This window comes from Argentina anserina, chromosome 6 (assembly GCF_933775445.1).
Source record: "Argentina anserina chromosome 6, drPotAnse1.1, whole genome shotgun sequence".
Classification (NCBI taxonomy): domain Eukaryota; kingdom Viridiplantae; phylum Streptophyta; class Magnoliopsida; order Rosales; family Rosaceae; genus Argentina; species Argentina anserina.
The window spans coordinates 18,523,012-18,545,920 of record NC_065877.1 but is presented as its reverse complement, the minus strand read 5'-3'; the positions used below and the strand labels follow the sequence as shown (position 1 = coordinate 18,545,920).

Genomic DNA, 22,909 nt, shown 5'->3' with positions numbered 1-22,909 from the left:
ACTTCCCTTGGTCTAGCACTAATAGTGCTTTTGTGTTGCAATAAATTTTATATGCAACGTTTGATAATAATTCTTATATTGACCTCAAAGGTAGTTTGTAATCCTCTATTACCCACCTATCAATAAATAATACACATCTGAGAGTTCTCACTACCATCTATCATTCAGCCGATTCTCCTTTTTAACTACTACAGGCCTCTCTTTTCTTTTTCTTTTTGAAAACAACTACCAGGTTCTTATATAGCCATCCCGGAGAAAAACTACAAGCTTCTTATTACTAATTAATTAATACATCACCAACACGGAATTTATTTCCTACTTTCTAAAGAATACTAGGCAATATTTTGTTAATGTAAACTAACTACTAAACCAAAGACGTAATACAAGTGACAGGGGGACAAAGAATAAATACTAATAAAAATTAATAAACCTGCATAAACAATTAAGATTGCCTGCACTATTTGAGTTGGCTAACGTGGTCCATCAACTCCGTAGTGTATTCCCAGAGATCAGGGTATGATTCGAGAGATTCCGGCCCGATTTGGACGCAGGATATGTTTCAAGAAGTGTACAGAAGCCTACAAGCCAAACTATCATTGCATTTGATGTGCAGGTGGGGGGAGGACATGGTTTACAAGCTCTTCATTTACTTTCACAGGAAGTGGTGGCATCTGCTTCATTACGTCTGGCAAGTCATTCAAGCTGTAGAGAAATTGGCGAATAGAAAGATTAGATATGCACATACTAGCAGAAGTGTGAATAAAATTCTCAAATAATTGCGAAGTATCATCAATTACAGGCCCCCCTTTTCACATTCAACTCGTAACTCATAACAGAACAAACAGAAAAGTACATATCTAGCAAATAATGCAATTGCATCTATAATTGCCCTAGAGAGCTTACTTCTAGGAATATGCAACTATAACAAACAAACAAAAAACCCAAAGAACACCAAATTTCAACAACTTCACATTATTAACTGGAACAATTTGCAAATTACATATGAAATGCTATTACAATGGAATCATTTTCAACTGTGCATTTATGTCTATGTAAAAGCAATTGGTTCAAAACAAACAAATAAACAGTAAGAGATATGCTATTCAGGAGATCATAAAAGAAGTTGAGATGACATCGGTAATTGCAAACTGGAAGCGGCCAATCTGATATGAGCCTGTGCAGTCTGCAACTGATTGTCTGACAAGATTATAAATATATGAAGCCATATCTAGCCACTTTAGGCAGAAGTAGAATTGATCATTTTTACATCACAAATATCATCAAACAAAAAGGAAGGACCCACAAATGAATTTGGGCCACCTCTATCAATGGCCTATCAATTTAAGGCGAAGATATTTATATAGATGAGAGAATTAAGGGAAATTTCCAGCAAACATCAGCATGTCAAATCATCAGAAACTGCTCTTACACAGTTATTACATGCAATAGGAGAACAAAACGAATAATAAAAAAAATACCAAAGGATTAGTATACCCATAGTGGAAAAAAGCAGCAATCAACTTAGCAACTAATATAATTTGCACTTAATTGGACAAGAGAAAAAAAAAAAAAAAGGAAGGCACCAGAATCACAGCATACTCGTTCATAATTTTGAGGATGTTATCTCGAGCCTGGCAGAAGAGGTTGATGTTCTCCTGTATCTAAAAAAGACAGAAATTAACTCGGTCAAACTAAACGTACCAAGAATGTACGTATAAATGGATCATCTTCTGGACAAAAAAGACACTGCAACAGAGCTTTTTAATAGATTTCTATTACTATCCCTACTACAATTATTATGGTCTACACAAAATAAACTGTGTACAAATGCCAACCAAAACAGAAAGGACTGATTATCTATAAAGAACATTATGTCCCTATCTGTCACTAAACTCTATGTTCAAGTTATCAAGTTACAGAACATCATTCTTCTAAGTTCTCATCCAAATTATCAAGTTATGTGTCATAGCTTTTTGAAGAGAAAATGTGAAATGATCCCCCGACTCATCTACCAAAGCACCTATCCATTTACTGAAAAATCTGCAGAATGCGATCCAAGCTATATGCTATGTTTAAAAGACTAGAACAAAATGTGAAGGACAACTCTAAAAAGCTTAACTTTACCTAAACGAGAGATACTCTAATAATTACTTGAATATAACATAATGATTAGTTCTACCTGGAAAGCTTGAAGATTGACGGAAATTTGATTCAAGGCTTGCGCATTCTGCTCCAGTAGGTCGCCTGTAACCCCACCTATAGCTGCAAAGAGAGCAACATTCTAAACAAACCACTACGAGCAGATGACGCTCCATAATAGAATTGCAAAACCAGGGACATAAGTGGAATTAATGTAGATTCCATCAGAAATAAGCTAGGGACATAGACTTTTACAGTTTTACCAGATAACTTTGCACCATACATATGCATAACCAAGAGACACATGTCAGTGATGTGACTAAAATCCATGACCCTATGTTTACATAATATGATGTTCCATATCTTGAAAACTGCATATTCTCAATCAAAACATATGTTTCGGAATATATGAGGCATTTAAGGACTTCCCCAAACTGTATGTCATATATAATCCAAAACAATAAGAGTTCAATTTTACCTGCCTGCAATCCAATAGAATCAAGACCCATGGTTTTGATTCCCTTCAATGTCTAAAAGATCACAAACTTATTAATGGTCTACTACACTTTGGTTTTGATTTGGTAAACAAGCTTTCCACACCTACAAACTAAAGGTGTACAACTAAAAGAAGTGTGGGGCTACTTGTAAGAGCAGCAGCCAGCAAAGAGAGAGGGTGAGAGAGAATGTAGAAGCTCCGAAAAGCAGCCACACTTAATGGGGAGGTGTGTGAGGAAACTCCTTTAAATGAGAGGGAGGAACTACCACTCTGTTTCTCTACCTCTGTTTGAATTTCTTAGTGGCTACGCTTCATTGTTTTTCTTTATTACCCATTCTAAGCTATCACAACAGTATAAATACAAGAGTTGAGATCCAGACCGACTACAGAACCATTGTCCGGTCATGGCATCCTTTTGGATCCAAACGTGCTTTGGGCAATCCAAATTTCTTGTGTTTCCTTGGTGTTGTCTGTAGAAGAATACAGTCATGGTCCAATAGCATATGTGGAAGGAATAGTGTAGATTTATAGCAGCTTGAACCCCACATTAGAACTTTTAAGGTAAGGGGGCCTCTCACAAGCTTATATAGGGAGCTCCCTACCTCATTAGGATTCCTGCCATTTAGACCTTTAGCTCGGACCTTTAAATTTGGACCTAACACATGTAGATGCAAGAACTTATCGTCCAGAGGTTAAAGCCATATCAAACCCAAAGGGCTAAAATAGCCCGGGCTAAAGTTTAGCCCATAAATATGTACCCCAATGTACTAAATATCGGCCGATATATCCCTGATTTTTACAAAACGATACGATAAGTCAATTATATCGGTCAACCCGATAAATCAAGTCAAAGGGCGATATATCAGTGCTTTTTAAAAAAAAACATGTCGGTTTGAAAAAAAAATTAAAGAAAAGGAGAAAGTCGTCGATAGCTTCGATGACAAGATAGTTTATGATGAATGATCACCTCATTTATCCTTTAGGCACCTATTTTTATTAATTAAAATTATTTATGTATTTTAATTGTCAAATCAATCAAATGTATTTCTTTTATGAAGTTTTGGGTACATTTTGAACTATAAGTTTTAATGTCTCAAGTTTATTTGGTATATTTTGAAGTCTATGTTAATAAATATATTAAATTTAATTAAAAACTAGCAAAAACAATAAATCTGATACAATGCCGATAACCGCTATTTAGTTCATTGATGTACCCACTAGAAAGCACTAATAATAAGTATAAAACTTATTATAAAACTTTCAGTCGATTGAACTGAAAGTATAAAACTTGAAAGCCAGCAGCTGACCAATTAAATATTCAATAAAACAGTAAGTTTGTACTAATAATAAGGAACGTATAAGACTAGTGTTTTAGATCGTCTAGCCTTATCTTTTAAGTGAGTGTCCACATTTTTTTTACAAGTGCAGAAGGCCCTTACTAGAGAAGCACTGTTACATTGTAAAAACACTGAAGCATTCCAAATTGTACGTAGCACAGATTGAGTGAACTATACGTTTTAGATCATCTGAATTCAGTAAAAATGTGTGGAAGGTAGAAATTTTCTCCTAAAAAACAAAACTGGTTGGTAATGGGGAGATCTTCTGTGTTGGCAATCTATGAGGGGACCAGACGGAGAAGAATAGATTACCTTCGGGGGAAATAGGGAGTAAGTGGTAAGTTTACTGATTGTTTGGCTAAAGAAATTCTTGGGTCTCCCTATGGGCGTCGATAAGTTCTAAGTTTAGTGATTGTTTCTTTTCATGTAACCTCTTAATTGTAATAGGTAGCTCCTGGCTATAGTTCTCCGGCTTTGCAAGTGCATGTATCCTGCATTGGATTGCTTATAATGTTCCTTTATATATAAGTGTTTCCTACCTGAGACAACAAAATTTACATTTCTTTAATAATATTTTGACCAACCAGGACTACATTGACAACATTTATCCTTTACTCAGATATCCATTGGGAAACTGGGGTGTATTGTATTTGGTTTCTGTAGACTTTTTAAATGACAGAAATTTTGAAACTTGCATACTCTTAAGAGTTGATAAATTACTATTTATTTCTAATAAACATTGATTTACTTTTTACTGATTTATCAAATATAATAATCTTATTATGAATGACTTATAAGCAAACATGTTGGGTATCAGAAAACATTGATATCACCATTAATGGAGGATCAACCTCTTCTTGCATAGAAAGTCTACCGTAGACTTCTTCCGAGATCTTTGGTCTGGTGGGTTATAAACTATTGGAGTTCATATAATTAGCACTACGAAGTCCATAATCATGCATGAGGTTCTAATGTCTAGTAAGAATGATACATTGATTCATTTTTGGATGTCATTATTAAACTGATAAAAAAAGTCATTATTGAATACCTCTAGACTTTGGAAGAATTATGATTGAATACCCTAAGACTATCACGGACTATTAAAAGGCTATACTGAATACACCTAGACTTAACAAATTACATAGATTTTTGGTATAAATGTTCCCTAATTTCAACAATAATATTAACATACGTTATGCTCATAAACATAGGTTGTGAAAGATAAGAAAAATGCACACTTAAAACCATGAGAAAATTATATATGCAGATATATCACCTGCATGAAACAAATCAGCATTCACAAGAATGTAGTAACAGATCTTAATGCGAAGAACTTGGTAAAAACATGCATTCAAGTGTAGGAGCAAACATAGAATTTGTATGTTTTAAGCACACATGTATATACATGCTGCACTTTGCTGATAAACATGTTTAGTGCACTTCCAGAATCATAAAGCCTCACCTTTGTATGAGACACCATCATCATTGTCCATAGATATTATCGGAGGAGCATATGGAGCTACATTAGGTCGGGTTGTAAAGTGTGACGGCTTTGCTGAAGTATCGACTACTCTTTCCTGAGTAATACCACTACAAATTAGTGGCTACAACATAATTTATACAGGTATAATTTGACAAAAGATAAGTAGTAGGATTATAACTGTTAAGTATGTACAGTATTGGATGTACAACTGTTAATTAATAGGGGAGGGAAGACAGAATGGATTAGTAGGGAGAGGACAGAGCAGAAACGTGTCATCGGCCACAAAAGAAGACATAGAAACTGTCAAGTCTGCACAGTATTTGAATGTAATGCAGTTTGACACATCACATAGGCAAACTGAGAACTAGATTACTAGAGGGAAATCCATCATGCTATTTCATGTAATCCAAAATGAGTCTAACAGATTCAGCCTACTGGGCCCAGGATTCACCAACCATGCTGTTGTATATTTATTTCCAGTGAAATTGGCAAGGTTTATGTACTGTATGTGAGTTTCTCATCTAATAAGTTGCATCTTTTTTATGTAAGTTAATAAAACCTTTTTTTCCTAACCTTTGCATAGTGATATATTATAATATTAATCAATATCTTGAAACACAAGGGGCATGAGGCCAGCTGTTTTACCTAAGGCTTATGTCTCAAAAGCCTCAAGTTGTCGAGTATAAGCATTTTCTGCATTGCATTACATTTAAAAAATATGGAGTCGCCTACAGTGAGTAATTATCATCATGATATCATCAAAAAACTTTTAAGAACCTATAGAAGTCAATAACATTGTCTAAATTGAATAAATAACTCATAAGAAATTAATAAATCACATATGAACCAAAGAAAAGACAAGACTTGGTTTACTCAGCCTCTACAGACTTGGGTCCAAGAAGTAATTCTACTATCAAAGACAGTTCTACATGGTTTAGTATAATAATAGGCCTATAAAGTATAATGCATGAAGAAACATATTGCAATAAATAATATAAAAACAAATTAAATATCTAAGAGTCCAAAACATCTATTTGAGCAAAATGCTAATAAGATGCAACTATGAGAAGAAGAAAACGCCCCAGTACCGTGCTATGTTAATTGCTGAGATAATGGTACAATCAAATCTTAACTTCACTCCTTTTTATAATTAAGTTCAATAATATGAGTCTTTAATAACTGAATTTTACACAGGAAGATCTTATACTTATGCTTATGCTTATTTTCGCTTAACGTTTCCTATCTACTACAAAAGTGATCATGTTGTCATGCTTTCAATTAATTAAAGAATGCACGTATTCATAATAAGGTCCAGTTCAATGATTAACTTTCCTCATGATGCGGAAATAGCATGGGTTTAATTTTGCTTCCTCAACCAACAAATATATATAATTTTGACGAATGATCATTACGCTTCAACTGGGTTATTCTATTCCACCTCTTAAAAGAAAATAACTTAAATAAATCAAACCACTATGTACATAGAGATCAGAACAAAAACTTCAAAAATAACTCAAAATGTTATCATATCATCATGTTTGAGCAAAAAGAGACAGACAAAACCATAATTACAAATTATGAGATTCTCAGAGGACATGCTAGGGATACTGAATCAATTGATAGTCTTGCATAATGTTGTGCAGGGTAGAAAAGCCCAGAAATCAATTGATGCTAGATACAAGGTGGTGGAATATTGGTTTTATTTACTGCTCTATCACAAACTCAAAAATAGCCAGAACTGTCACAGGTCGAACAACAAACTTTTCTTTACTGCTCTATCACAAGTTTGCAACCAACTTCATCCACACCCTCACACAGCAAAGTTTTAGATTAAGAGCTAATATCAATAATTATAACTATCACAACATATACACCAACAATACGTAAAGCAAGCTTCTGGGTTCAACCCTACCATCACACATGAACCCTAACTATTTTAACCCCAAATTGACATTTTTTCACTGCCAAATTCAGCCCCAGTCCTATAAATAGTCAACGCTGCATCTCTATCATCAATTGATTCTATTCACTCAGAACCCTAACCTTTTAACTCTACCAAATCCACACCTTCACTAACCACAACAGTTGTACAAACTCCTATTCTTCTCATTGTACTTTTATATTTGAATGATGCTTTATGAATATAATTTTTAATCTAATTTATAAAACATAATTTATTCCATGTCATTTCCACATCATGAAGAAATTTAATCATGACTGTTGAATTTGACTAAATCCAAGGGTTACAAGAATTGTAACAGTTGAGCCGGACCCCAAATAATATAGTATAATTTTCCTACGAGAAAGTTCGGTTCAACTAATTCCCATCCCACACAGCAAAGCTAAATCATAAAATTTCAGAGTTCTTAAATTGATATTTACACACACACACATCCATGGTAATCATCAAAGATATAAAAGTAACGGTGAATCCCTAGGACATTTGAATTGTCATCTATAGTTATAAAATGAGTGAAGCATGTATATTAACTTATAGTGGTTAACCTCCTAAACAAGTACCTTTTTATCTTTGCTTTTCCTCAATAAATTATGTTCTTCTTTCCTTCTCTTGCTGTTCTCCTTTTTCTGGACAAAGAACCAGTTAAATGATCAACAATCAGCTTCAAAGATATTAAATTATTACATAATTGGTCCATATTTCAGCTCTATCCTGATGCATTCCAATCTTTGTAGTCTACACCTTCAATCAACAAAATCAGTATGCTTTTCAAAAAGGTACACACTTGAAACCATTTGGTTGTGAAATAGAATGAGCATCAAACTCTGGATATCCTAATTCGAAGAGTCACAACTAGGTAACTGACTTCCATCTTAAATCATCGAAATGATGAACTAGAGTAAAGTAAAAATAATTCCAGGAATAACCCAGACACATTTGGCTTCCAACACTGTAAGTAGTTAGTGGAAAATTCTCTAGTTGAGTCCAGACAATTATGTTCTCCACATTGCAGTAGCTTAATTACTTAACTACGTTGTAAAAAGAGAAGAGCACATAAATATGGACCATGCAAATGAAAAGTTTGAAGCTGCAATGTTAATATATGCACGCAATTTCTTAAACTTATTTTTTAAGAGACAGCTTTGTAAAATAAAGTAAAAGCAAAGTACAATGATGCGGACAAGGAGTCCAGTTTAGAAAGCTAATAAAGGCAGCGCAAGAGATAGTTCTTCGCTAATCTCTCATCCCATTTGTTAAAGTAAACATCTCACACTCCCTTTCCAAATAAAACCATCTAGATAGTACCACTGGATCGTTTAATAAGATTATTAAGATAAGTAAAAACTAGTTTCAAACCAAGCGACTGAATGAAGTCCTCATAAGTCTTGCAACAATCCCTGGGCAATATACATCACTTGATGGACCCCTGTCCCCAATCTAGCATTTTACAGACTACTAATTTTGAGGGCTGTAATAGTAATTCTCTACATTCAGAAATATCGGTCCAAATTCTTAACATATAATTATTTACACTGTTCAAGCATTATTAGGATTCCCAAAAAAGCATTTTGAGAAAAGAAAGAACACAGCTTACAGTCATCCATCTACAACGCAGTGCCACATCTCGAACGGTCTTATTTTGTAGCTGCATGGCTATCTTCGCATACCGAATTATATTAGCTTCTGTTGCATAACTGGAAGTGATATAAATATACACCCAAAAAAAAAAAAGAGTTAAAATGATTATAGACAGAATAGGGATACAAACAGTACAGAACACAAAGATGCAGAACCAGGTAGAAGATTAGACAAGAGAAATATACAAGGAGTGATGCGCACATATGACAGGCATACGGCTTACTGGGGACTATGCTACTGACTTTTCTCTGGTTTGTGAAATTCTTCTGTTTCCTAACCATAGTATTCTGCACGTGATTCCCAATGAAAACAGATGATGTCACACACCTTGCTCTTTCCTTCTGTTTACTTATCACTGGTTCCTAACATCTCCTTCTAAACCACTGTGAATATTAATTAGGGAATGATGTATAAAACTGTAATAGAAAAACACCATGCAAATATCACTACCTATTCTGTTTCTATTTTGGGGGTTTATTGTATATGGAACTAGTGGAAGACTTCTACTAAGGCCCAGAACTAATAGGAATATTAGTAAACAGCAAGAAAACCTAATCAAAGAAGAACAGGTGGAAGAAAAGGAATCAGAGGAAACCCTAAATGAAAACAAAGACTTACTTGGCGAGCCCATCTTCAAGAAGGGCCTGCTCCTCAGGGGTCCAATCCATAGAAATACCCGGGTTGTGCTTCATGGCCATGGAACTCTCGGGAGGTGCCGGCACGGGAGCAGAGTTCCCGTTCGTCGGATTAGTGCCGTTGAAAGACGACGAGGCATGGCTCGGTTCTTGATGGTTCCCAGAAGGGTTGGCCATCCAGGGATACAATTGGGTCAAATCAAAACGCTTATGAGACTCAAGAGGAGGTCTTGACCTGAACCCAAACAGTAGTGGGTGAAATTGAAGAGGAGATTCAAAGAGGGAGGAGGGTTTTCACGTTTGATGGCTTCGGTGGGATTTTACCAGTACAATTACATATATATGATTTTATCCACTAAAAGCTTTTATAGGTGCCAGTAATGGCGGTCCCTTTTTTTTTCTTCTTCTTCTTTTCTCCTTCGGGGCCCGGTATTTAGAGATTCCACCAACTTGTTCATTTTCTCGACCGACATCTAGTGTATGATTACAGGGATGGCATAAAATGCTGAAATTTCGATTCGGTCTTAAACATAGGGATGTGATGTGATCGATGTCTAAAAACGTATGTCTCGTCTTCCATCTTATTTTATTACAGAGGGATGAGACATCTGACAAATAATTTATATCTCGATATCATTCTTTTATTTTATCTTAAGTTTTCCCCATAATTGTAGACACCTCAAAGGAGGAATTTTAATGGAAAGTCTACTTTACCCTTTATTATATTCTTAATGGCAAATAGACTAGCAGAGTTACTCATGTCGTGTATATATGTTAGGTCGAACTTCAAATATCATGTACGAAAATATATGTCACAATCCCAAATTTTGAATAGTAAAAATTCAAATTCAAGGATGCGAAGAACTCCAAAATAACATCAATGTATAATTGAAATTATATTACAGCAGCTGAATATCCAATATGAATTTAAACAAACAACTCAGTCCACAAACTAAATTTACATTGTTATTACAAAAACAAATGTAAACAAATATAATTGGCATAGTCTCACTATTCTCACCAAACCAAAAAGATAAACAGTTACAAGACAACTAGCTACTACCCCACTGCCGAATCCTCTGACTGTTGTTATGTATTACTTGCAGCACTACCCCCTGCACCATTGATTGGTACACCGTGATTGCAAACACAAACCCGGTCAGCTTCACAGCTAACATGAGTAAACTCTAAACATGAATACTCAACTACATATCAACATTCAGCAACACTTAAAATATGTATATAACAACAATGTTGGCATAGGCTTATGCCCATCCATAATCAGTGTGACTATATGTGTTTGTATCAATTGATGGTGGATGTGATTTTTGAATACTTGTATTGGTTTTGGGGTTATAGTTGCATATTCATGGTAAATGTAATAACTCGAATTTTCAAGTTTAAATTCTGATAATTCATGTAAATTATTATGCTTGGTAATTCGAGTAAAATCGCATTCTACGCCTTCTCATCGTTGTGTTTGCGAAATGAAACTGATTTTGGAAAATTTAAGGTTGAAAAACGTTTATATTCCAGAGGCTCATAAGTTTACTTTTAATCCGTCGCTCATCTCTGAAAACTTCCTTCAAGAAAGTTGTAGAGCTCGTCGATACGAGTTCGTGGACATGTGGCACACTTTAATCGGATGTCGCATGTGGAAGTTGGGTTTCCGATTTTGCAAAGGTATAAAAGGACTTTTTGGGAAAACCCTAAAATCACAAACCAAAAAGGAAACCCAGACCGACCGCGCGACCCTCCCGACCCCCTTTTCCCGGAAATCACCTCATCTCACCGATCTCGCTGGTTTGGCCGGCGATCAAGCCGCCACTTGTCCTAAACGACGAATCACGTCGTTATCTCTCACCTAAGCATAGATCCACAACCCATAAAGTGACATTCACGGAGCCAAGACGTCTGCAAGATTCCGCCGTCGTCTTTGTCCTTTCCGGCGACTCCAAGGCGCGGGGCTCATATCTCCGGCCTCCCTCTTCGCTCTAAAGGTGTTTCCGTCGGCCATGACGGGAATTTAAGGCCGCAGCTGCAACGTCGGAGATTTGAGGAGGCAGCGACTTTCCGGCTACTTTCCGGTGATCTGGGTCTTAACACATGTACGGTTGTGATCCTCCTTGTGATCTACGTCTTTGATGTTGTAAGTTTTTCATTTTGATGAAGTTTTTGGGTGGAGGAATTGTGGTGCGCGTGTCGCCGTCTAGGGTGGCGCGTGGGAGGAGGTGAGGGCGGCAGAGACTAGGTATTAGGCCTAGGACAGTGTAGGAAGGAAATTTGAGGGTTTTCAGGGCTGTAAGTGAGGCCACACGCGGCTGCTTTGGGCGGCGCATGAACAGTGTTTTGCGTAACAGTTTTGTAACTGTAATTTTATTCGTTTTCTAAGTACGTTGTTATGCTACTATGTGACTAACAAAACGAGTGAAGGAACCTCACATAGGGTTGTATAATTTTTACGCAAGATTTAAGGTGAGTAAATCTCACTACAACAAGTCTACATTTGACGGTGACTTGCTTTTACGTTTGACACGCATTTAAGTTAAAGTTACAGTTTCATTTAATTTATGCATTTTATTGTTTTCGATTAATTGTGGCGGTTGGGACCAGAATGGAAGAAAATGTACCTTCTGGTAAATTAACTGATGGGGCCGAGTATTCTCAAAAATCGACTTACGTTCTGGGTACCACCAATTTCTTGTCAAAAAGGATAGATATCCTTAAAACCGCATTCAACACGCGGTATGGACAATATGAGTGGTTAGTAATGCATTTTGGGCAATGCACCAGTCATATTCATGAACTTGATGAATAGAGTTTTTAGTTTATTTTTGGATAAGTTTATTATCGTCTTCATCGATAATATTTTGATTTATCCCAAAAATGAAGCAGACCACACACAACACTTGGAGACTACCTTACAAGTGTTGAGAGAACACAAGCTATATGCAAAATTTGAGAAGTGTGATTTTTGGCAACACCAAGTGAAATTCTTGAGCCACGTTGTCTCTCAAAATGGAATAGCAATGGACCCTGCAAAGATCAAAGCTGTGTTGGAATGGAAAGCTCTTACCACTCCAACTGAAGTACGAAGTTTTCTTGGCCTTGCTAGATATTATCGGAGGTTCATTCAAGGCTTTTAAAAAATTGCTCTTCCATTGACAAGGTTGACTCGAAAGAATGTGAAGTATATTTGGGACGCCAACTGTGAACAAGCATTTCAGAAGCTAAAGGAAAGGCTGACGACAACACCAATCCTCACCATTCTAGAAAGTGGGATTTCTTTTATCATATATAGCGACGCATCACATCAAGGACTCAGTTGCGTTCTCATGAAAAATGGGAAGGTGCTAACTTATGCATCTCGAAAATTGAAGGTGCATGAGAAGAACTACCCAACCCATGATCTTGAGCTAGCAGCTGTGGTTTTTGCTTTGAAGGTTTGGAGGCATTATTTGTATGGGAAGCGGTTTGATCTATTCTATGACCATAAAAGTTTAAAATATATTTTCTCCTAGAACGATTTCAACATGCGACAAAGAAGATGGATGGAGCTTATCAAGGACTATGACTTCACATTGCAATACCATCCTAGTAAAGCAAATGTAGTGACTGACGCTTTAAGCCGAAAACCCCGAAGTCACCTAGCTACAATTATATGAGAGGAATGGAGCATGTTAAGAACTCTAATTGAGTACAATCTTACTCCTTCAACGAACATGAATGAGATGTTTATTGGAAACTTAGTGGTGCAACCCTCAATAATAAGTGAAATCATTCAAGCACAACGAGAAGATGAAGGGCTCGTGGAATACATTCGGGTAATGAAAGAGAAGCACCCCAAAGACTGGAGCACACATACGGAAGAAGGGATGCGCTTTAGAGGGAGGCTTTGTGTGTCAAATGTTGCATTATTAAAGAAGAATATAATGCAAGAAGCACATCGTTCAAAATTCACAATCCACTCAGGAGGAATAAAGATGTATAAAGACCTACGAAAGAACTATTAGTGGAACAACATGAAGAGAGACATTGCTAACTATGTCTCTAGGTTTCTTACATGCCAACTTGTGACGGCGGAGCACGTGCGAATGGGAGGATTATTACAACCTCTCAAAATTCCAGAATGGAAGTGGGAGCACATCACGATGGAATTCGTTACTGGATTGCCAAGGACGCAAAGAGGCAACGATGCAATTTGGGTCATTGTTGATCGCCTTACAAAATCTTTCCATTTCTTACCAATAAAGGTAACATATTCCATCGATTTCTTAAGTAAGCTATACCTAACATAAGTAGTACGTCTACACGGAGTTCCTGTATCGAAAGTGTCAAATCGTGATGCCCGATTCACCTAAAGATTTTGGGTTAGCTTACAAAGTGCAATGGAGATGAAGTTAAACATGAGCACTGCATTTCATCCTCAAACTGATGGACAAACTGAAAGAGTCAATCAAGTGATGGAAGATATGCTTAGGTCTTGCATTTTGGATTTTGGAGGGAGCTGGGAAGATCACCTATATTTGATCGAGTTTGCTTACAACAACAGTTATCACTCAAACATAAGGATGGTGCCTTTTGAAGCTCTGTATGCGAGACCATGCCGTACACCAATATGTTATGCTGAAGTAGGCGAAGCTGTTCTTCCCGGACCTGATGTAATTAAGCATCCCGCGAAGGTCGTTGCTTCAATTAAAGAGCGCTTGAAAGCTGCACAGAGTCGACAAAGACATATGCCGATCGACATAAGAGGAATGTAGAGTTTCATGTCGGAGATCGTGTCTTGTTGAAAGTTTCACCCATGCGAGGCGTTGTCCGTTTTGGAAAAAAGATTGTCAAGTTGTCACCGCGGTTTTTTAGACTTTTCCAAATTATAGAAAGAGTTGGTGATTTAGCCTATCGACTAGATCTACCACAACATTTGTCCAACGTGCATAACGTTTTCCATGTATCTATGTTACGGGAATACAAGCCAGACAATTCCCACGTCATAGACTATAGTACCACAGAACTCGCGAAGGATGTCACATATGACGAAACACCTGTTCGCATATTAGGCAAGGAAGTAAGAAAGCTCCGTACTAAGGAGATTCCAATGGTGAAGATACAATGGAATCAACATGATGAAAACGAGGCTTCATTGGAGTTAGAATCAGAAATGAGAAAGAAACACCCGCATTTGTTCATAGAACAAATGGAACAAGGTACGTAAAACTCGAGGACGAATTTTCTTTTAAGGTGGGTAGACTGTAATATCCCGTAATTTAATATTTACTATTTAGTACACTAAGGTTATATTAAATTAGAATTAATTTTCAATTTTCTTCTAATATTTCTCTTTAGAAACTAATGATGCTAAGGTACATACTTTCAAAGATAGAAAATTTCTTTTTGTAAGTATCAGACCACGATTTGAATACGTTAGCTCATATTCTTGCGTATACTCAATACTTTGTAATCTTGTTTAAGACTAATATTAATAGTATTATCTTTTATGCATTATATTAGTATTAGATAATGTAAATATATTGAAAACCTTATGAAAGGAATATACTAAATTCCTTTACTTTTTAGAATAACACATATAAATGTGTTTATTATATCTACTTATATATATATATACAGTCTTTATCCAGAGTGAAGGTTCACTCTGAAGTTTCAGAATGAAGTTCCAATTTTGGCACACTTTTCGGTCAAATTTTTTCACCATAAGCGATTCAATATTTAGATATGCTATTCAAGATTATCTCTATAAAATTTCATCTAATTCGGACATCGTTAAGGTACTGAAATTAGATTAAATCAATGAATGAATTAAAATTATTCAACGTGAACCGTTCGTGTAAATCTCAATTTTGAAAGCTCAAATCATTGTCAAATTAGATGAAACTTTATAGAGATGATCTTGAATAGCATATCTAAATATTGAATCGCTTATGGTGAAAAAATTTGACCGAAAAGTGTGCCAAAATTGAAACTTCACTATGAAACTTCAGAGTGAATCTTCACTTTGGATAAGAACTATATATATATATATATATATAATCCTTATGCCAATATGTTTTGAACCTAGCTGATTTATTTTTATGTTTTACTCCATCACACTATTTTTTTTTCTTTGCCAACAACCACACTAACTAGCTAGGCCATCACTCAATATTAATTATTGAGAATGGTATGTGAGAATTGAATTTTTTGTGTTCCTTCTTGGCCTATTTATAGTTGTGAGCTGCCTTAAGTTTTCTTCACACTTCAAAATCAGAAATTATGCAACTCTAGAGTTAACTTAGTTCATAGAAAACTCAACCATCCAATGTTTTTCAAGCTAAAATTCTAGCCTTCACTTTTTCTCTCTTAAACAAGTTTCTTTTTTACTAAAGTAATCCAACTTTGAATCGACATCAAAACTCTCATTTCACCACTGAAACTTCAAGGTAAGTACATCTTACATCCTTATAATCGTTTGTCTCTTTAGATTTATCAAAGTGCATAACTAAGAATAAAATGGAAAAGACCATGTTTCGGTAAGAGCTATATTTTCGTATTTTATACCATCTGAGTTTGTCCAAGGTAACAATAACATTAAATTCCTCATGAAAAATACTTCAATTTAGGCTTTTGAATCACTCAAAAATGTTTAACATAGACTCCTCACTTGCTTAATTTGGATGTTTATTGATTGAGTAATCGATACGGAAAGTGGACGGACTTTGACACTATTATTTGAATGACAATTGCTACTTTAGACAAAGACTTTCCTTATTATGGGAGAAATGACTACTAATTATTTGACTACTAACTAATATTATCTAATTACTTTTAATTTAAATTACATTTACTTTATTTGCACATTTACTTTCAAGTTTATTAACTTGTTTATTTCATGCATACATTGAGTTATTGATAAGTATTTATATATTGGTGTAAGATTATATATATATTTTTGAGTATTTAAATATTGTCTTAATTACTAAACTTTGTGATATTCTATTGACATTATTGAGTTGGATGTGTGAAGACGGGTAATTAGTGCTACCCCGTGCTTAAGTGAATTGATGGTAAAATTGTTTTGTGCTTTGTGAGTTAGTTTTAGGCCCTAGTCCCTACAGATAGTGCAATATTATAATAATTGCACTATTATGACCTTGAGTATACATACTTTGGTGTTGGCCTCGGTATGCTGAGGCTTATCCGTGTTTTGGATAAACGTGAACCCTAACATGTGACTTTGTGATTAATTACCAGTTTTCTTGAAAATTCACACAATTGATTGAATTTATTGATACTGATATGTATATCTATATGCATAAGTAAGAATTCATGTGACCAAATACATCTGGTTCTTTGGTACATTTTACTTGGTTTTTCATATTTGAATTTCTCATTAGCTAAATTATTATACGAATGTTTTATGTACTTACTGGATCTGTGTTACTCATGATGCTACACAATCTTATTTTCAAGTAATGCGTAGACGCTTGGAGCATGAAATGAATCTACTAAGTAAAATGATGGTTTTTCTTCAATTACTATTTCAAGACAATAAATGCGAGACTCATGTATTTTTACTAAACTTCAGTATTTCTAAATCTGTTGTATTGTAAAATAACTCTGATTTACTTTTATAATAAAAGTATTATTCATACATATATTTCTGTCAGTTTTATTGACAAAATTTTATTGATTTTAAGGTCACACCTCTAATTCTGGAACCATATTTCCATATAATAATGGTCTCGGATTTGGATGTGTGACATGTTAGAGTTTGGAATTATGTTAGAGTTTTCATGGTTTCAAATTCTATTTTTTATCATTCGGAAATTCGGGGCCATGACACGGTTGTGATACTAATTGACTGGAATGGTATATTGGTTATTTATTTGTTCTCCAGTAAGCCATAGACAACTCGGTCATTCGATTGGAATCAACGAGACATAAGCAAGTCCTATCAACTCGGCTATTCGATTAGAATCAACAAGGTATCGGCAATATATATATTTATTGTTGAATATGGGGCTTTTCGGAAGATGATGATATGATGATGATGATGATGATGATGATGATGATGATGATGGTGATGATGGTGATGATGCTAGCACTGTATAAGTATATTACATCTTATGGTGTTGGTGGCTACCCCAAGTAATGCACCTAAGCCCTTTCCATCTAGGAGGTGATCTGGTATGCCGGCAATGCCACGAAAGCCCGTTACCCTCTCTGTTAGCACAACATGATGGTTTCTGGGGTATGTGAGTACACATTTATTTTGCTCGAGAGGGGCACGTTGGCGAGAGCTAGTAGAGTATTATGATATCTCTTTCTGCCTAGGAGGCGATGTGATATTCAAAAATATCACGAAAAGCCAATAATGGGAGTATGAGAACATTTCTGAGTTGCCTGGGAGGGGGCATAGTGTATGACATATGGTATAACATGATCACTTTACTGAGGCCAGCGAGGCTAGTTCATTTTCTATTATTGATATTTATTTTAGACTAGCGGGGACTAGTCGATAAGGGTGAGATGTGTTGTTGATCATTTTCGTGAGAATGAGATTCTCATAAATTGTTAAGATACTTTCATTGTTGGAGTAACTATTGAGGGGAATTTATTTTACGGGTTGACTAATGACCTTTGTAGTCTTATAGTGGGTTGGGCGGTTGTGGTTTAAGACGAGCTCGAATTTCTTGAGGGTTTTACAGGTCTCATCTCCAACAACAAAACCTCCAAAGGAATTGAACCAACTCGCCTTGAGGTAAGAGAATCAACAATTTGAAATTCTAGGGTTTCATGATTTGGGGCTTTTCTATTTGTATTCGATTGATGTATTTAGACTTCGATTTGGCCTTAGTAGTGAACTAGAAAGTTGTTAGAAATGTTGAGTAGATTGTGTTGATGAAATTTGGTGGTGATCAGAGGCCGTTGTCAGCGGTGGCACCGCCACTGTTCCGGCGGTGCGTGGGGGCGCGTCGCACCGGAATCCGGCCGAGTTGTAGGGGTCAAAATAACTCTCTCGGTGTAGGGAATTCATTCGTAAAATGTGAGATTGAATTGATGAAGTTAATAATCGTTAGGATTTATTGAAAATACAGATATTCAGATTGTGAATCGTGAAAATCCACCTGTTAGATTGTTTCTCTTTTCGTCCTATGGAGTAAGGATTTATTTATTGGACTTACTAGACGTGTTGGTTATTTAATTACTCGAGAATAGGATTCTCGACTTATTTCTTCGATCATAATGGTGCTATACCTTATTGTTGAACTAAGAATGGCTTGATCCTTTTTAAAGGGTACGTAGGCAGCCCGAAGAGAGGGGATGAACCGGGGGTACCGGAAGGGAGGGGATGAACCGGGAGAACCGGAAGAGAGGAGATGAACCATGAGAACCGGAAGAGAGGGGATGAATCGGCAGAATCGTCGGAAGAGACGGGATGAACCGGAAGAGGTATTGATATTACTGTGTCGCTAGAAGATAGGGGATGTACTAGCAGAGTTCCGATAGAGATTAGAAAGGAGAGGACTAGTGGTTCGCCTAGTATCATATGGTCTCGTGTTTACTTCCCGTCTGAACGTAGTTATAAGTGTAAATTTACACGGTTCAACGTTTATAGAATGTTGTATGATTGTTGTGATCTCATCATCTTACTAGGTTGGGCGGTTGCGGTATAAGACGAGCTACGAGCTCTCAGGGTCCAACGTGATTAGGTAACGAATGTGGCATATTCTGTCATACCTTTTGAATTATATTTTTGAATTGTGATTGTTGAGTTGAAAGTTAGGGGGGGTATGGTGGCTCCAAGTGTCGAGGTTGGATTTGAGATATTGTGAGTGTTTTTTGTGCAGGTTAGGTTGGCTACTTTCATAGGAGGCTGTGCCGAAATTTTCGGTATATCTCCTTTGATAGTGGTCCCCGCACGATCTGCCTCGATATTAGGGTATAATTTTGGGAGGGTTGTGTGAGGTTATACCTTTGTTAAGCATAGTGAGAAAAAGTTTACACTCACCTTATAGCGCAAGATCTCTCACAACACGCGTTGGAATCAAATATGAGACGATTTGCTCTCGTAATGGATGTCGTTGCACTCCACTACCTTGTTAGTTAGGTGGTATCCAAAAACAACTGAACTTGCAGCTTGTGGTCACAAATCATCTATATTGGGACTAAGATAAGAGATGTAGATAAAAATCCTTGATGGATTGGTTTTTGACCCAATTCAAATGCCTCCAAACCACGGAGAGCGTTAACTTGATTATGGTAGGGATATTAAGATGAAATGTGATAGACTCTTGATGAACTAAGTGATATCACTGACCCAAACTTAAGAATGAAAAGATGCTTGGAATACTAGGTCTCGAAAATGATGACATAAACAACTAAGAGCCCATGAGTGCACGAAATACCATCAACATCAAGGGTGGACCTTGCACCTCTTCTTTAAAGGGCTCTAGAAGTTAGACATTAGGAGAGAGAGGTTGTGGTGGTGTTCATATGATTAATTGTCGTTGAAGTCATATACATGTGTGAGGATTGATTTTTTGTTGCTATGACCACTTTTGTTTTCGAGAAAATTTGTTGGTGCTTGATACTCTCTCTCGGTTCTCGTATTTGCTTCTGGTTTTCTGAAGTAGTTTTGAAAGCATGATTTGGAAAGATTATTGCTTTAAAATTATAGATCTCATACTTAAATAGTTGGTAAACAAATTGGGAAGAGTATTATTCATCGAAAAAATTGGAAAAATATGAAACGTTTTTGCTCTTCTATTTACCTTTACAATTGAATTTTTATTTTTCTTCAGTCAATCTTGTTTCGGCTTAGAAAAATTTTATTCACACAACTCAAATTACTAAATGCACATCCCTTTTTTCATGCACCCAACATTAGATTTTGTAGGTTTGTTAAATTACCAAAAATAGGATGTGGGAAGTTATAAGAAGTTACCCGACGAGTTTTCTGTGCTTTATTTTCAATTTATATTTTTATATGTTATTTTGTTAATTATTGTTATAATCTTTATATATTAATAGTTGTTTTTAGTTAACTTGAGTCTAGAGTTATACATTTCAGTTAACAAAACCTGTTTAGGGTTTTTATTTACTGGGACGGAACTCAGATTAGATGGTCCCATTTATTTATTATTATTATATTAAACTATGCAAGAGTGGGGCATTGATCTTATACCCGAGTTACATCAGTGCATAACAATAATTCTCATAGAGAACAATTTGAATAATAGCATAATCCATCAAGACTTGTACTGCTAGAAAGGTGAGCAAGTTGATTTGCTATACCATTTACTTTACGGAAAACATGACATACCTTAAAAGATTGAAGAACTTAAAATAATCTTTACAATCCTTTAGAATCCGACTTACCTTCAAAAAAGGGTTTCTTATAAAAAAAGTCATGTTTTACATTTGAAATTATAAAAAAATCAAATAAGATTTCAAAATTAGAAAAAAAATCAAATTTCAAAAATCCTTAACCGTTGCCCAGAAAGTTGGCTAAAATTACATGATTCCACTACTACTTTTCTTTTACGACTTCTGGGTTAGAAGTCGTGGTCTCCCGACGCCTACCGCGACGAGTCGTGGCACCGCCGCAAAAGCAACAGCAGGAAGCAAAAGCAGCGTAGCAAGAACGTAATTGACGAAGACCTTGATGAGTTGAAAGCGTGTATCGAGTTGGGGTTCGGATTTGACTCTCCGATACTCTTCCCGCTTTGGGACTCTACTACGCCGTCAAGAGAAGCTACAAGTCTTCCACAACTCCGACGTCTTCGTTTTTGCCTACACCGTCGGAGTGCGACTCCCACTCCCCCATCGGCAACCCCTACACGATATATGGTCCCGGGGATAATCCACACACGGTGAAGGCAAGGTTGAAACAATGGGCGCAGGTGGTTGCTTGCACGGTGAGGTAGAGTTCGAGCTGATGATATCTGGGGCCAAAATCGTCCGTGATTAAGTCTGAACCAAACCAGGATATCAATGTAACCAAACACATCACCATCAAAGCTCAATGATATGATTCTAATTTCCTACTCCCACTGACTCTTGTCGATGAAAAATATAACCGGGGGGAACTTAAAGAATGTAGTAGTAGAAGTAATGGTAAACCAACTTGTACTACTGGGATTAACCTTTTGCTTTTGTTTTTGCTTTAATTGGTAACTTGTAATTGGCAAAAAAAAAAAGTTTCCCAATCACACTACCTGTCACACAAATTTTCTATTGTGATAGATAGTGTGATAGGTAATGTGATAGGCAATGTGATAACAAGTGTGATATGTAGTGTGGGTGTGATAGGTAGTGTGACAGCGGGTGTGATAGGTAGAGATTGGTTATTCCGAAGAGAATGTTCTTCTTCAGGAACCCAAAGCAAGAGTAAATCTAGTTTCAATACCAAAACAGTAGGTGTGAAAGTGTCTGTGACAGCATCTGTGACAGGAGCTGTGACAAGCCGAGAGAAAATGTGAAAATATGTGAAATTTTGTTAAAATTCAAATGAGATTGGTATGACAGTGGGTGTGACCGTTAGTGTAAATAGATAGTGTGATAGCTTCTGTGACAGTGGGTGTGATATGAGGTGTGACAGGAGGTGTGACAATTAATGTAATAGGTAGTGTGATAGTGGTTGTGACAAGTAGTGTGACAGAGGTTGTGACACTAGATGTAAATAGATAGTGTGATAGCGATTGTGATAGTAGGTGTGACAGTGTCTGTGACATGCCGAGAGAAATGTGGAAATATGTGAAATTTTGTTAAAATTCAAATGAGATTGGTATAAGTATGCTCAGAATGAATAGAATAGCAGGAATTAAGGAACATTGAGGTTCGGTTTCGCCGGAATTGCTTGAGGCACCGCTATTGATGGCGACAACCCTTTGTGATGGTTGTTGTGCCTTGTAAGGTTAGTCAATTTGGAGTGGGTAGTATATCAAATGAAAGAGGGAAGCGAGATCTTTCTAACGGTACAAATTTCGTCAAAATCTATCGCCGAACGAGAAAGTTATGGCCGGAATTAGAAAAAGAAGGAAAAAAAGAAGAAAAATAGTAAGAAATGGCAAAATAGTTCATAATGTTTCAGGATGAAATAATTGTGTATTATTGAATGATATGGGGGCCTATATATAGGCATTACAAAACCACAATCCCGTAGGATTCAGAGTCCTAATCTATTACGGAGATGCTAATCTATTTCCTAACAGGAAACCT

General features: G+C 36.2%; 2 protein-coding genes across 5 annotated transcripts in view; one reads left to right on the top strand and one right to left on the bottom strand.

Moving 5' to 3' along the window:
* The window catches only part of LOC126798699 (rhomboid-like protein 20), a 271,709-nt gene that overhangs the window by 185,285 nt on the left and 63,515 nt on the right, over positions 1-22,909 (top strand). The gene's annotated exons all lie outside the window — the stretch shown is intronic.
* LOC126798702 (uncharacterized) lies at positions 292-10,006 on the bottom strand. Of its 3 annotated transcripts, none has more exons than XM_050525741.1 (8): positions 9,672-9,813; positions 9,255-9,436; positions 9,010-9,109; positions 7,976-8,041; positions 5,435-5,549; positions 2,180-2,262; positions 1,600-1,661; positions 292-702 (listed from the first exon to the last, which is right to left on the bottom strand). In XM_050525741.1, the coding sequence occupies exons 2-8, from the start codon at positions 9,332-9,334 to the stop codon at positions 594-596; spliced, it is 615 nt and encodes a 204-aa protein (XP_050381698.1). In that variant the 5' UTR covers positions 9,335-9,436; positions 9,672-9,813; the 3' UTR covers positions 292-593. The 3 variants fall into 3 exon arrangements, with proteins under 3 accessions (XP_050381698.1, XP_050381699.1, XP_050381697.1); XM_050525742.1 differs by having other exon boundaries at positions 9,255-9,340; positions 9,672-9,733; XM_050525740.1 differs by lacking the exon at positions 9,255-9,436 and having other exon boundaries at positions 9,672-10,006.